This window comes from Lepidochelys kempii, chromosome 6, assembly GCF_965140285.1.
Source record: "Lepidochelys kempii isolate rLepKem1 chromosome 6, rLepKem1.hap1, whole genome shotgun sequence".
Classification (NCBI taxonomy): Eukaryota; Metazoa; Chordata; order Testudines; family Cheloniidae; genus Lepidochelys; species Lepidochelys kempii.
Genome location: NC_136385.1, coordinates 71297262 through 71310870, shown reverse-complemented (window position 1 = coordinate 71310870; position 13609 = coordinate 71297262). Strand labels below are relative to the sequence as shown.

At 45.6% G+C, this 13609-nt stretch overlaps 1 protein-coding gene across 1 annotated transcript in view; it reads right to left on the bottom strand.

The window, feature by feature from the left end:
* The window catches only part of SPTBN5 (spectrin beta, non-erythrocytic 5), a 149915-nt gene that overhangs the window by 96074 nt on the left and 40232 nt on the right, over positions 1-13609 (bottom strand). The window contains exons 20-29 of the mRNA XM_073350339.2: positions 13149-13392; positions 12045-12184; positions 9694-9793; positions 8166-8336; positions 7518-7682; positions 6819-7045; positions 4446-4632; positions 3267-3467; positions 1676-1792; positions 87-250 (exon numbers count right to left, since the gene is read on the bottom strand). Coding sequence (XP_073206440.2) covers positions 87-250; positions 1676-1792; positions 3267-3467; positions 4446-4632; positions 6819-7045; positions 7518-7682; positions 8166-8336; positions 9694-9793; positions 12045-12184; positions 13149-13392 — 1716 coding nt within the window. The remainder of the gene's footprint in view (positions 1-86; positions 251-1675; positions 1793-3266; positions 3468-4445; positions 4633-6818; positions 7046-7517; positions 7683-8165; positions 8337-9693; positions 9794-12044; positions 12185-13148; positions 13393-13609) is intronic.

Sequence of the window (13609 nt, the reverse complement as noted above, 5' to 3'; positions counted from 1 at the left end):
TGCAATGGCCTTTGAATCAAACCCAGGATGCATTAAGGGACCCAGAAGAGGCAGGTAGTAGAGACAATTATTTTTCTAGCCCATACCTTGCTGTGGCCAGCTCCAGTAACTCCCGGAGCTTAGAGTGAACTTGTTCCTGTGGGGCATCAACCTCATCAAACTGGATGGAGCCAGGGAGAGGAAGGGTTTTGGCAGTTTTACCCAGCTCTAGCATCAAATTCTTGTAAACCTCAATTTCATGTTCCAATGCCTGATAGCAAGAAAAAAAATAGCAGAGTAAGTTACCCAGTCCCTACAGTCCATTAACCTTGGCAGCAGCGTCAGCCATGACCAGTGAGGCACCAAAAGGAGAAGTCCAGATTTCCAAAGCAGGATACAGGCTTTCCCTGACACAAACATTCTTAGTTAATATTTTTACTAACTTTTTCATAAAAAATACAACGCCTAAGCAAATAAACACAACTAGAGAGGCCTGCTACATGGCTGGAAAGGGAAAGATATTCCCAGAATAATGACTAATCTATCTCTGTTTTCAACTCTGGAGCAAAGTAGGGCATCCCTATCTCCCTTTGTGACTAAACACTGCACAGCAAGACATAGTTGGTGCTTTGCTCACAGAAATGAGACTCCAGATCTCTCAGTTTTGTTTTCCAAGTCAAGCTCTTTCCAGATGCAACAGTACATTGAGTTTGTCCTTCCAGTACTGATCCAGGGATTAGTGTGAATGCACACAGACAAATCAATTCTGAATTGCAGACATGTCAGTTTCAAGCAACTGAAAATAAAATTAAAAAAATCCTCTAGATAGTCAGACCCCTTGTTGATCCGATCAGTAGAAAGCTTCAGACAGACAATCTGGCAGACCATGCTGCCACCATAGAGAATTTAAGCAGGGCACTGCTTAGGAAGGAAGCCTTCCCTGACATTAACTTTGGGGAAAACCAACCAGGGCAGTGGTGGGCAACCTTCGGCTGCTCACCAGTGAACTAGGGGAAAGAAAGAGAAATGAATGGATTTCTAAAGGTACACAGAGAAAATATTTTTCCACCCCTAATCTGAAAAAGATCCTTTTCATGCTCAGTGTGTGTAAAATGGCATGGGATGAATGGCCCGGCTTCCTTTGGAGTGAGAGACGTCATTCTACATGTTTCTTCATTTTAAAACTTCTACCACCCAGAACTGGGTTTGGGGATGAAAAGTTCTTTATGTCCCTGTTAAAGAATGGATGGTCCCTGCATTCCTCCCACCCCTTGCTTTATAGCCCCTGCCCTCAACATCCTGCATCCTGAACATACTTTAAGTTGAGACAGACTGAGAAGTCCTCAGCAGCCTGCATCATCGCTCTTTAATCAGTCAGAATTAATGGTGTTAAACAATGTGAGACATTTCTTTTACTCCCAGGGCCTGTGAACTACCTCTGTGTCACTCCTAGACTCTGCTATTCCAAGGAATGACACACAAAGACCAAGAAAAATTTGCCATTAAACCATTGCTTTATCTATAAGAGCCAGCCTTCTCCAAAGACAGACACTCAATCTTCAAACCCTTTAAGTCAGGATCTTTCCTACAGTTCGTCCCAAGCAGGCTCCCCTGACTAGGAGGGACCACTATAGTCTCTGAATGGTCTATGCTACATTCCTCAAGAATAATTACCTTGGCAATAACACTCAGTTACCTTGTGTTTCTTGAGGAGTTTCAGAGTTGCAGCCTCATCTTTGCCATAGTCTTTGCTGGTCACAAATGGAAGCTTTTCTGATACCCAAGTCTCCAGGTCTGAGGTATTCAGTAAAAACTACCAATTAAAAATACAGTTATTTCCCTCACAATGTTAATGTCTCTCCTTCAATCTGATAAACTCTAACTGCAGATTGCACTATAAAATAAACTGTTCCTTTGGGGGTCAATCTCAAGAAATTCAATTCTGGATGATATCATGTCCTTCACTGTTTCCACATATTCTAGGCTGCAGACCTGTGTAAGCACCATTTGTGCTCAGTAATAGGTGCAGGGGCACAAAGGATTAGCTTTTAGCCCTTTTACTCAAGAAGATGCTCTTTCAGATAGCAAGTTAAGCTACAGGGACTGGTTTTATTGTTACTGCCTGCAATATACTAGCAGGATCTTGGACACACTGTTGTATCAAAACTTGTGCAGAAGGACAAGGCCAGATCTGGAGGATCTCATTGTAAGAAAGGTCTCTTTTAGGGTATTAAACCCCTAGAATTAATTTTGAGTGCCCCAGCTCTTTCCCTTCACATCAGTATCCAGTATTTGCTGCTTTCGCTTGACCTTTTCACTGTTGGTGCCTGGCACTCTATAACACCAACTTTGCACTTATATACTCCCCTTTTCTGAGGAGATCAAAGTACTTTATAAATACTATAGGGCCTCATAACACCTCTACCATGAAGGCAAAGTGTTATACCTCTTTCACAGTGGGGAAAATGAGACACAGATGTGGCCAGATTATCAATGGCAAGTGTTTGAGGTGCACCAGCAAACTTTGTGCATACACCTTTGTGGAAAAAATGTATATGCAAACTGGGTTACTGCCCTGCTAATTACCCATATATGACAGAAAATCTGGATTAGCCAGAAGAGTATTCATGTGCAATTTTTAACAGGCTCATTTTAAATGCTTGCCTTTGAAACTTTGGCCCATCTTTTGTTAGGGTGAAATTTACTCTGGCATGGAGGGCCAGTTTAAGGCCCTCTGCACCACTGAAACCCCAATTTGGGGCTGTGTGTGGATACTGCCAATCCAAGTGGCTAGTAAGGGGAACATGTGTACCCCATGTGCACCACTAAGGGGATCTGTTATACATAGGGCCTGATCCACATCCCACTGAAGTCAAAGGAATTCCCTCCAGTGACTTCAGAGCGTTGGGATAAGGCCCACTGACTGGAGAGGAGGGCAGAGATGGTGGTGAAATAGGAGCAGACCAGGCAGGAACCAAAAGACCTGCAATGATATGGATCCAGTTGTCCTATCTCACCGAGCGAGTGGTGGGGCCAGGCTGTAGCTAGTGCTCCAGGCGACTAGCATACCAAATTCCGATAGGAGACACTGCTACAGCTCTGCATCCCGACCCGCCTCCCCAGTCCTGCCCAGTGCCCACCACCCACAGTGCTCTGGCTTTATGTGGAGGAAGCGAATTTCAGCCCTAATGGCCTGAGACCTTAAACCAGGTTTGCTTTCTGTGTAAATCACTTTGTTCTCCTCTTAGCCCGAAAAAAAGTTGGTGTCACTTTGCTGTGAGCCATACCTGCTGGAAGCCAACAGAACGCTGCAGCTGCTTCAGCCTCTCTTCACAGGCCTTCTCCAGCTCCGCCCAGCTGTTGCTGAGCTCCTGGCATTTCTCCTTTATTCTCTGAAATGAAGAGTGCTTGCACCCAGTCACAGTCTTTCCCTTCTTCAACACCCTCTGAACTTGCTGTTTGTGGGCATTCACTTCTGCCTGTAATTCCTAGGGTGGGGGAGAGAGGGAGAGAAGAGTAAGTGAGGGCAGGACAGTATGCAAGAAAGTGGAGCACAGTTGTCAGAAGTGGGAAATTAGAAGCGCGTACATAGTTTGCAAGACACAGTGGGTCTCTATCTAGATGCTCCCTTAAGATGAGCTGCTTCTGGGGTAACCTACCAAAATGCAACCTTCTGTTGCCAATAGAAGAGGAACACGTGCACCAGAGTCTAGCTCATCAGCATGATGCTGTCTGCTAAGGCTAGAAAGCAGCAGGGCTAACAGATATCTGTGAAAGACAACTAAAAACCACAAAGCAAATTCCACAGAAATCTTACTCTGTTAAACTGTCATTTCACAGTTACACTGCTGTCTTCAAAAGTTTTTATGTCAGTCATCGCACTAGAGTGAAGTTTAAATATCTGTTTTATGTTGTCCTGGAGACTGCAGTGTGCATGCATCTCTCTCTGACACTAACTCCCTGATGAGAATAGTAATTATATAGTCAAAACACAAGCAAGCAAGGAATAGCAGAAGTATTCCACCCAGAAAAGAGCAAAATCATTCATTATATTTAGTGTGTAATGCATCAGTCTAAGAATTTTTAATGCAAAACTAGTGATTTCCTCATAATACTGTGAGAAGAATGGTTTCTGCAGGAATTGATAGATACTTCAGTTTCATCAGAAATTCCATGTTCACTCTGAAAATCCTCCATTATATGGCTGGATCATATGCATGTCTCAAGTTATTGGAATTACTTAACTGGGACAGTGTCAAATATTTAGTTCTCGAGATTGCATGCCAGGGAGAGTTTAGCTTTAATAACAGTTGTCTCCTTCTGCTTAGTGGGCTCATTTGTAACGGCATTCTGGGTGGCAAAAGAGAAATGTGTAGCTGTAGGTTTCTAGGTGTGGGGGCAATAGGGTGTCTGATATACACTTTGCTCCCATCACACCTATAGAAGGGGTAACAGAAAGCAGTTACCTTGTGTTTGTGGAGCAGGCTTTGAGCCATATCCAAGGACTTGCCACAGTTGGTGGAGTTGGCAATGAGCAATCGTTCACTGATCCAATTCATCTCCATGTCATAGTAATGGTAGAACTGGTACAGATCCACTGTTGCCTGCAGCAGCTGGTGCCTCTCATCAAGAGGCACCTGCAAAGACTTAAACCTGAGGATCACATGTTAAAGTGCAGTTATCTCCAGAGTCATCTGAGGGAATCACCTGTGAACCTGCAGTGCAGGCTCTGACAGGCCAGACACTTTCCCATGCTACTAACTCTCCCTGACTGGCACTATACACATACAGAATGCCTTCTCAGTAGGGCTGCTCTTGGCACACATATCTGTATGTAAGTTATGTGATATGGTAAGTGTACACATTACAAAGGAGAGCAGGCAGGCAGGGGTAGCAGGTTTGTATAATTTTTGGTCGTGCCCAGAACGGGTCCAAGTCCCACCCCCCACACCTGCCTTGTAAGCTGATATATATTTTTTTAAATAATGTAAAAATGTGAGGGCTCTGGGGTGATGCTGGTGATGAGGGATTTGGGGTGTTGGAAGGGCTCAGGAAGAGGGTTGGGGGGTGGCAGTGAGGGCTGCGAGGTGGGGCTGGGGATGAGGGGGTCACCGTGCAGGCGGGGGATCAGGGCCGGCTCTGGCTTGGGGTGCAGCCTCTGGGATGGGGCAGGGCTGGGGATGAGGAGTTTGGGGTGCAGGCAGGTGCCCCGGGGCTGGGGCCAAAGAGGAGTACTCCACCCAGCTCTCTCCCTGCCGGTAGCAGCGAGCTCCGGTGGAGGGACCCCACTCTCCTCCCCAGCAGCACACTCACCTTGCACCACTGTCACTGCACGTGCTCCTAGGGCCCCTCTCAGGTCCAGGAATCCCCCTCGCCTCCCCAGTGGTGGGTGCCGGGGGAAGAGGGCTGCCATCACGCATGCGCCTCCTCCCCTACTGCTGCCCCTCACTGTAGCCTCACTGGGGGTGAGGGATGGGGCTTCCCCTTGCCCAGCGTGGGGCAGGAGTGGGGACTGCGGGCAGGGGCCCCCCGGTGCTGGTGGAGGGTCCCGTTGGAAAAGGGAAGGGTCCATCCATTGGAGGTGGAAGGGCAGGGTCATGGTCAGCATCAGCCTGGGTCAGCCTGCCCCAGCACTAGTGGTGCGGGGTGCTAGGACCCTGCGGCGGCAGTTGATGCCAGGAGTCGGCAGAACGGAGTACAGCACAGAGCAGCAGGGGGAAGCCGCACGCTGCCCAGGGCTCAGGCAGGGTCGTTTGGGAGAGGCGCATGGGGGCAGCAGACGGGGCCGGGGGAGAGACCTGGCCCTGAACATCGGTGGAGCCAGGCCCCGTGCCCTGAATATTGATGGAGTATGGGCACCACGGGCCCATATCATTCGCAGCCCCAGCAGGCAATCCTACATTAATCTGTGTGCAGTTGGTGCACTTGCACAGGGCCCCCAACTCAGGGAGTCTGATGACACGGTTAAAAACAAACAAACCAACCCACATAGACAGAAAAAAAAAACCCCAACAACCTAGGGCCACAAAGGGGGCAGGGCATCACAGGAGGAGGGCTCTGTCTGAATGCTGTGGCAAGAGCCAATGGGCCAGAATGGAGAGTGGGACCAGCCCTGTAGGACAGGAGACACTGTAGAGTGACTTCAGGGTGGGCACAATTCCCCCCTCCAAGGCCTCCCATGCCAGGGGGCAAAACCCTACCCCCAACCTCCCAGGGACACCCACACCACTATGGCAGGCCCCCAATTACCAGAGTGCACAGGGCCCTAAAATTCTTTAATCCAGCCCTGCAAACAGATTTAGAAAGCAGGAGTACAGTTTAACACCCACTCTAAACAATCAATTCTGCTCCATCTTAACCAGCGTTGGGAATACAGGAAACTGGAATTTACTTTTTGACATTGTTATTGTGTTAAATTAGTGTGTTTGTGGGGGAAATGAGATTCACTTTTGGAGACGTTGGTTCAAATCAGTCTCAGTTCACAAGCAAAATGAGTTGTAATGGTCTGAACCTAGTTACCATTAAATGTTGGACTACCTCACACTTTAGCAAGAATTTGGTAAGATTGGCAAGGAAGCCAAGGACTGGAATGGCAGGAGTGTCGCAGATTGAGGGTCACTAGCAGAACCTGAGGCAGGGGAGCAGGCAGTTGTAAAACTGAAGTGTGTTAACATAGTTTTGTGGCAGAAGCTTGTAGCAGAAGGAATGCCTGGCTGGCTGGCTGAGAGACAGTCTTTTCTAGTGGTTAGAACAGGAGATGAGGAATCAAGAACTAAAGTTCTGTTCCGAGCTCTGCCACTAATTCATTTCTCCCAACAAGCGAGAGAACACTCGCTCACCTTTCCAGATATTTCTGTGTCTCATCCAGAATCTTTTGGGAATCAAAATGATTGGTTGCCATTTTCTTGGCACAGGACACAATGGAGTTCATTTTCTCAGACAACTCCCCCGTCTCCTTTTCCAGTTGACTGTGCTGCTTGAGCAGATTGCGGCTGGAGCGCAGGTCATGGCCTGTCTCTGCATCCTGAAGAACCTTCTCAATCTTTTCTATCTTCTTTTTTGCATCCTACAAGGAGCAGATGAACATGTGCTTCCTGGAACATTTTGAGGTGTACATTTTTTTCACGTTTATCCCTGTCCCAGCCCCTTAAACAGGTTTCCCAAAATCCAACCCTTGGAATATTTCAAGTGACAAAATATTTAACAATATCTTTACGCTCAGAGATCCACAACTGTAGTTGCACCACCGCCAGAGTTCCCTTAGTGATGGTAATGCACAACTTCACAGCCTGGAGGCTTTCTTACTTCATTCTCCTACAAGCTTAGGATCCTTGGTATGCTGAGGCCATATAAAACTCCCCGTGTGACAATTATCGCTTTGGTGCTGGGAAAATCTAAAATTAAGTCTTCAACAGGATGGGATCTTTAGGGGCTGCTCTGTTTCCAAATCTTTGTGATGAGCTTTCTGTGGCAACTGACAACATGGAGAGCAACAGATCAGCCCAGTCCCTCCCCTCTGAAATCAATCACCACCTGACCTGGAGGAGTTCCATCAGCTGTTCTTGCTGTCCGGCCTGTCTCAGTTTGTCTCCTCGCTCTAACATCTTGTTGTACAATTTCTCCCACTTCTTCTTCAGCTCTGACATCTTGTCCCGGATAGAATCTGCAGCATAATGGTCATCTTGAATCAGCTGATTTCCAATCTGAGGAAATATATTTTATTATTCAAAGGTCTCAAAAAGGGGCACAATCAATTCTAATCTTAACAACTTTGATACTTGTGTTTGTTTCTTTCCAATTAATACCATGCAGCCTGAAGCTTTCTCCTACATCAAACCTACCATACCGAAAAACATGGAATGATTCACATTGCTGAGCCCCATCTGAAATTACCACTATCACAGGAAAATAACCAGACAAAATAATAACTCCCTCACTGTATATAATTTGTCTTCACCCCACCACACCTTTACCTGCCATGCTAAGATTTGCAAACTTGGTGTTAAAAAGTAATCAAGACCATCACTTAATCAAAGACGTATCTGTGGTGCGACTGGCTGTGTTGGCTACTGTGCTGTTTTACAGGCTCCTATAATCAACCAAGAAAGGCACTTTGCAAATAGAACCAAACCTATCGAACACTGGCCAAGCTGATAAACCTTTTCCAACAATGAATCCACCCTCACCATTATCAGCTCTGCAAAGTGCTTCTTGTTTGCCATCATTTCCTTCTCAGCAGCCTCATGCCACTTCAGTTTGCGCAGGATATTTGTTGGGTCACGATAGGACTCATCTGATGCAATCTTGTACTTCTCTTCCATCCATATCAGCAGCTCAGCAACATCACGGTTGAACTCCTATTAGGGACAGTTAGGATTAAATATATTTAACTCCTGATTGTACACAGACTCAAGGACACTACTTGATTGATCCACTACAGTGGATTCTGGGAACTCCTGCAGAAAATATTCGGTCCTTATTTTATCTAAGTGTTGGGGAGCCCAGTTTCTTTTAGTCTGAAAGACAATTTGCATAATCAGCGCCCTGCATTGATGGATCACAATCCTGGATTGCTGACAGACTTGGACAATCTTTTGCAGCCCTAATGTAATATCCGTGTTTCCTCCTTTGGACAATATTTCCTACCCCACTGCTTTCAGTAACCAGTGAAGACTCAGTTTTCAAGCAGAAAATGGATTTATAAAAGAGGTGACCACCATTATACTATGCAGCTCCACGGTGGGAAGCCCAAATACCATTCATGACATTCCATTTCACATGAAAAATATGGCTAAGAGCAATGTAATAACAATGCTTCCCCATTATGTTACACATATATTATAGAAACTTTAATTTGAAGAACTTTTGGGGTAACTAAAAGAATCCTGTTAAGGATTTCCCCAATTCCCCATGACCATTCCAAGTGAAAAACTTTAATGACTAGAGTCTACAGAATGCAGAGAGGAAAATGCAAAGTTGTGCATACATAAACAAAGGTCAGGTTGAGGCCCCTTTGAAAATCAGATCCCATAAGACAAATTATTTCCTTGTCTGTGTGGTAGAATGATCGTTAAGGAAAATGTGACCAAAAAACCCAAACAGGCCAGCTCTGCTCTTACTGCCAATACACCACTTTTGCAACCATGTAGCCACATTTACATCAATGGAGTACTCTTGATTAACACTGGTGTAAGTGAGAGCAGAATCAGGCTTAATGTTTTAGAAAGAAATTTTCCTACCACAGCAAGAATCTGAACCAGAGGCTTCCTCCCACTGGTTCTGGAGTATCAGCTTCTTCTCCCCAGTTATAATTTTCTGTGGGAGCACCAACCCACAGTGAAGCATTAACATATGAGCCCAGGGTGACGTTCACAAGGACATTATCTAGTGATCAAGATACCCAGGTGGTTTTTCATTAAATGTTTTCATTTCTTGTATTAATTCAACTCACGGTATACTTCACTATGGCCTAGTAAATATTCTCTGATCACTCCGACAGTGTTAAATGAGTTCTTAATGTATTTGCCAATACTCTAGTCAGCCTATATGTGGGGTCAACATTTCCTAACTTCCTGCTCCGAGGTGAAGTGGGCTGTGGCTGGGAACAGGGAGAGTGGTCAATATTTTTAGCCTTGGCTCAAGGCAACAGACAGTGTTAAATTACTGCAGTCCCAAGGTTTCCTCTGGTCAGCTCTAGTGCATCAGCCCTTTCACCTGCAGCTGAAGAGATGCAAACAGCTTCCTTTTTTTCTGTTCATTACTCTGTCTCAGTCGTTCCCATCGGTCCTGGAATGTAGCCATTCTCTCCTCGATCCTGCAGAGAAAATACGACACAGAGCTTTAATTCCCCTATCTAGAATGATGACAAGGCAATGGCACTGATCCGTCTTGGTTTCCTTGGTCATTCTTTATTGCTAGAACTTTGGGCTAGATGCTGTTGCTAAGAGTAAGGGTGTGTGTGTAAGGCTCACTACCCCATCCCTTTGCACAACCGTGCTGGGTTTTCCAAGATTGAGAGGTTGTGTGTGTGGGAGAACGGCAGCTCCACTGGGTAGCGACCGCCTCTCATGTGGAGATAGGTGGGAAAGGGATAGATGGACTGGGGGTGGGCAGTCTTATGATTATTATTAAGCACTATTGGTATTATGGTAGCTCCCCAAATGTGTTGGGCACAGTACCTTACTGTAAGTTGATACAGTCCCTGCCCTGAAAAGCTTTGTGTTTAATTCACTCCCACCCTCACAAATATTTTATTTTAAGACTTCAAGTGATGAAAAAATGAAGGATGTAGTTCATAGATACTAAGGGCAGAAGGGACCATTATGATCATCTAGTCCGACCTCCTGCACAATGCAGGCCACAGAATCTCACCCACCCACTCCTGCGAAAAACCTCTCACCTATGTCTGAGCTATTGACTTCTTCAAATCGTGGTTTAAAGACTTCAAGGAGCAGAGAATCCTCCAGCAAGTGACCTGTGCCCCATGCTACAGAGGAAGGCGGAAAACCTTCAGGGCCTCTTCCAATCTGCCCTGGAGGAAAATTCCTTCCCGACCCCAAATATGGCGATCAGCTAAACCCTGAGCATATGGGTTCAAAGGTTTGTAAAACTCTACGGTTCATTTTTGGGGCACTTGAGTTCATAAGACATCTTCCTCTAATTTAAACACATGGAACCGATCCTCCGTTGGCGTAAATCAACAGTTCCATTGAAGCTGATGGAAACACACTAATTTACACCAGCTGAGTATCTGGCCCACGGTTGTTTTCTTTGGAGCGAGGCAATTGAACGACAAACAGACATGCCTTTAGGACAAAATGGAGACCTATGCTACAAGAACCGGGGAAAAGACTCAACAGGCGCAAACACATCTTCCACTACAGCTCAGGCAAGGGCACCATACTTTTGCATTAGAATTTCTCTTTCACCTCCTATCCATGTTCCCATAGTTCCTCTGTATTTCCTTGTTGTTGTTTTTCTTTACTTTGCTCCATTTCTCATCCTAATTTTTCTTTGGATTCTCACCGTGCTCAGCTGTGCTCCTCCCCTCCCCACTAATCTCTCCTAAGCAGAATGTGGTCCAATAACATTTAAGCGCGCGATAATGCAATACAGTGACAAACACAGCCTTCACCAAGTAAGTACAGCTTTGTACTCTTGTGTGTCTTTTGGCTATTTGCCAATACGAATTCATTTGGGGAAACTGCCAAATGCACACCCTCTCTCTTTTCATGTTTAAAATTGAACTATGCCACAGTTTGTCATGGCACTAGACACCAGAGCCAGTCCAAGCAACTTTAAGCATAATTGTAGCTTCTCAGTTTCCCCCAGCACTCTTACCTTCAAACAGTTGTGCTCTCTAAACATACAGGGCCCAATTCTCATTTACACTAAGGCCCCTTTACACGCTCTAGTACCTTAAAGGAGCCATGAATTACACCGACTCCCACTTTAAGGCCATGTTATAGTGCCAGGGTGGTGCAAAAGGGCCTTACGTTAGATGAGAATCAGGCATGATGATTACAACGGTTATTCCTTTGTGAAGTGATTTGAAATCTATTGTATTCATACTAAATATTATTGATACTCTCAAATGCAAGGAACACACAGTTATGTGAGAATTTTAATGAGTTCTTCAATAAAGAGGTCATAGAACCATAGGGTTAAAAGGGACTACAAGATCTTATTGGCACATGTAGTATAAAATGCAAGGAGAAAAACTGGAGTATTCTCCATTATTGTACCAAAAATGGCACTCTGAACTGAAAGTGTTACCCTTGTCATTAGAGTACAGGAAATGCATCTCTTTGCAATACCGGCGCCATTCTCTCCATGTTAAGAAGCAGCATGGAAGGAAATGAAAGAATTCATCCTTTTCCACCCAAATTAGAACACCACAGCTTGTGGACTGATGGGATTTGGTATGATTGCTGGCTCAAAGAGGATCTTCTGTTTCACTCTGACGACACTTGATGATGGTTTGTAAAAATTAAATGTCTTCAGTGGAGTCAATCTCTTGTCTTCCTCCTCTTTTCTACCTAGAGTGTAAATGGCTCTGAACTCACATGTAAGAAGCGAAGTGCCTGTTCTTCACTAGCTTCTCCCCATGCTCATTCATCACTTCAGCCTGTTGCTTCAGCGCCATCAGCAGTCCTTCAAAATCCTCATGCCGCTTGAGAAGGCTGTGAACAGCATCCACACTGTCCTGGAGTGGGGGGAAGAAAACTTGATCAAGTCTCACCTCTGTAATATGGCTCCCTCTGTGGCAGTGGAGGAGATGGTATTATTTCTGCCTTTGTGCAAGTCCTTATTCTCCACCTTCCCCCCAAGTGAAGCAAGTATGTATTGTAGATTTTCCACATCACTGAGGACCTTCAGGGCTTTGAACAAGTGAGCAGCTGTGCCTTGCTTGATCCCTTATCTCTCATGTTTTCTCCTGTCCTAAGAGTCTATCCTCATCTTTTAATCGCAGCAGCATGGTGCCCCCCTGGCGTAAGCACTGTATAATATATTTGGTTACCCACAAACTGCAGCAAACCAGTCTCTGAGATATGAGGAGGCTGCAGTTCAGATTCTAACAGTACTCGTAACAGCTCTATCATCCAGTCTAAGGGTGAGCCTCCAACAGGTGTTAATAGTACTCATATCCTCTTTCCCAGCCTCTCTCCACTGGAGGTGAGATCATTACAAACTTTCCCCTGGCTGACTGCTGTTGAGTATTGGTGTGGAATGTACCAATTACTTCCTTGCTAATATTCTACTGATTGCAATAGCACGCTAAGGGATAATGGCAGTGTACAGGTAGAAGGAACAGTGGAGAAAGCATGGTGAAAAGGTTAACCAGAGCATTCCACCCCAACTGCACAAACACACCTCTGGGTCACAACTACAGCTCCTTGGTTTAGCGTCTTTTAGCAGTTATGAGCCTGCTTCTCATTTAAAGAAATGAGTAAATGAGAACCAGGCCCTGCGTGTGCAGCTTCTGAACAGTAACACATCACTGTTACAGAAATGCTGCAACCAATCTAAGCTTGGCTAGAAATTCTCAGTTTTGAGCCAGAGGACAGCGATTGTCATTGAATCTCTGTTCTGATGGAGTCATTATGGATCAAGACTGTTCTGGATGGGGAGTGGGAGCAGGAGACAACAAGGGCTGTTCTGATACATACCCCAAGATCATCTACTCGTAGAAAAGCCTCATGGCTGGAGAGGGTTGCACTGATGCGATCTGCTTCCCTATTGAACTTCTGCAGTTCCAAGCTGTCTTGGAGCTGCTTCTTCCGCTGCTCCCACATCTCGTCCAGCTCACTGCTTTGTTGGGTAAGCCTCTCCACGGTCTGGCGCACATCCTGGGTCCTGTTGCTGGGCTGACCACACATTACCTTCTGTCCCAGCTCTTCTAGCTGCGTAAACCTGCCCAGAGTCAGAAGGAAAGAGGACAAGTTACTGTAGGAGGTGACTTGAGCTTGGTGTTCTCCTGGCAAAGCAAAAAGAATAAATAACTTCCTCCTCCTATAACTTCCCCACCTTTCTCTCTCTCTCTGATGCTGCTCTATTCCTTGCTTTCTTGGTGGCAGAGCTGCCGTTACCCATTGCTTTCCCTATTAACGTCCTCTTCACTTACAGTCTG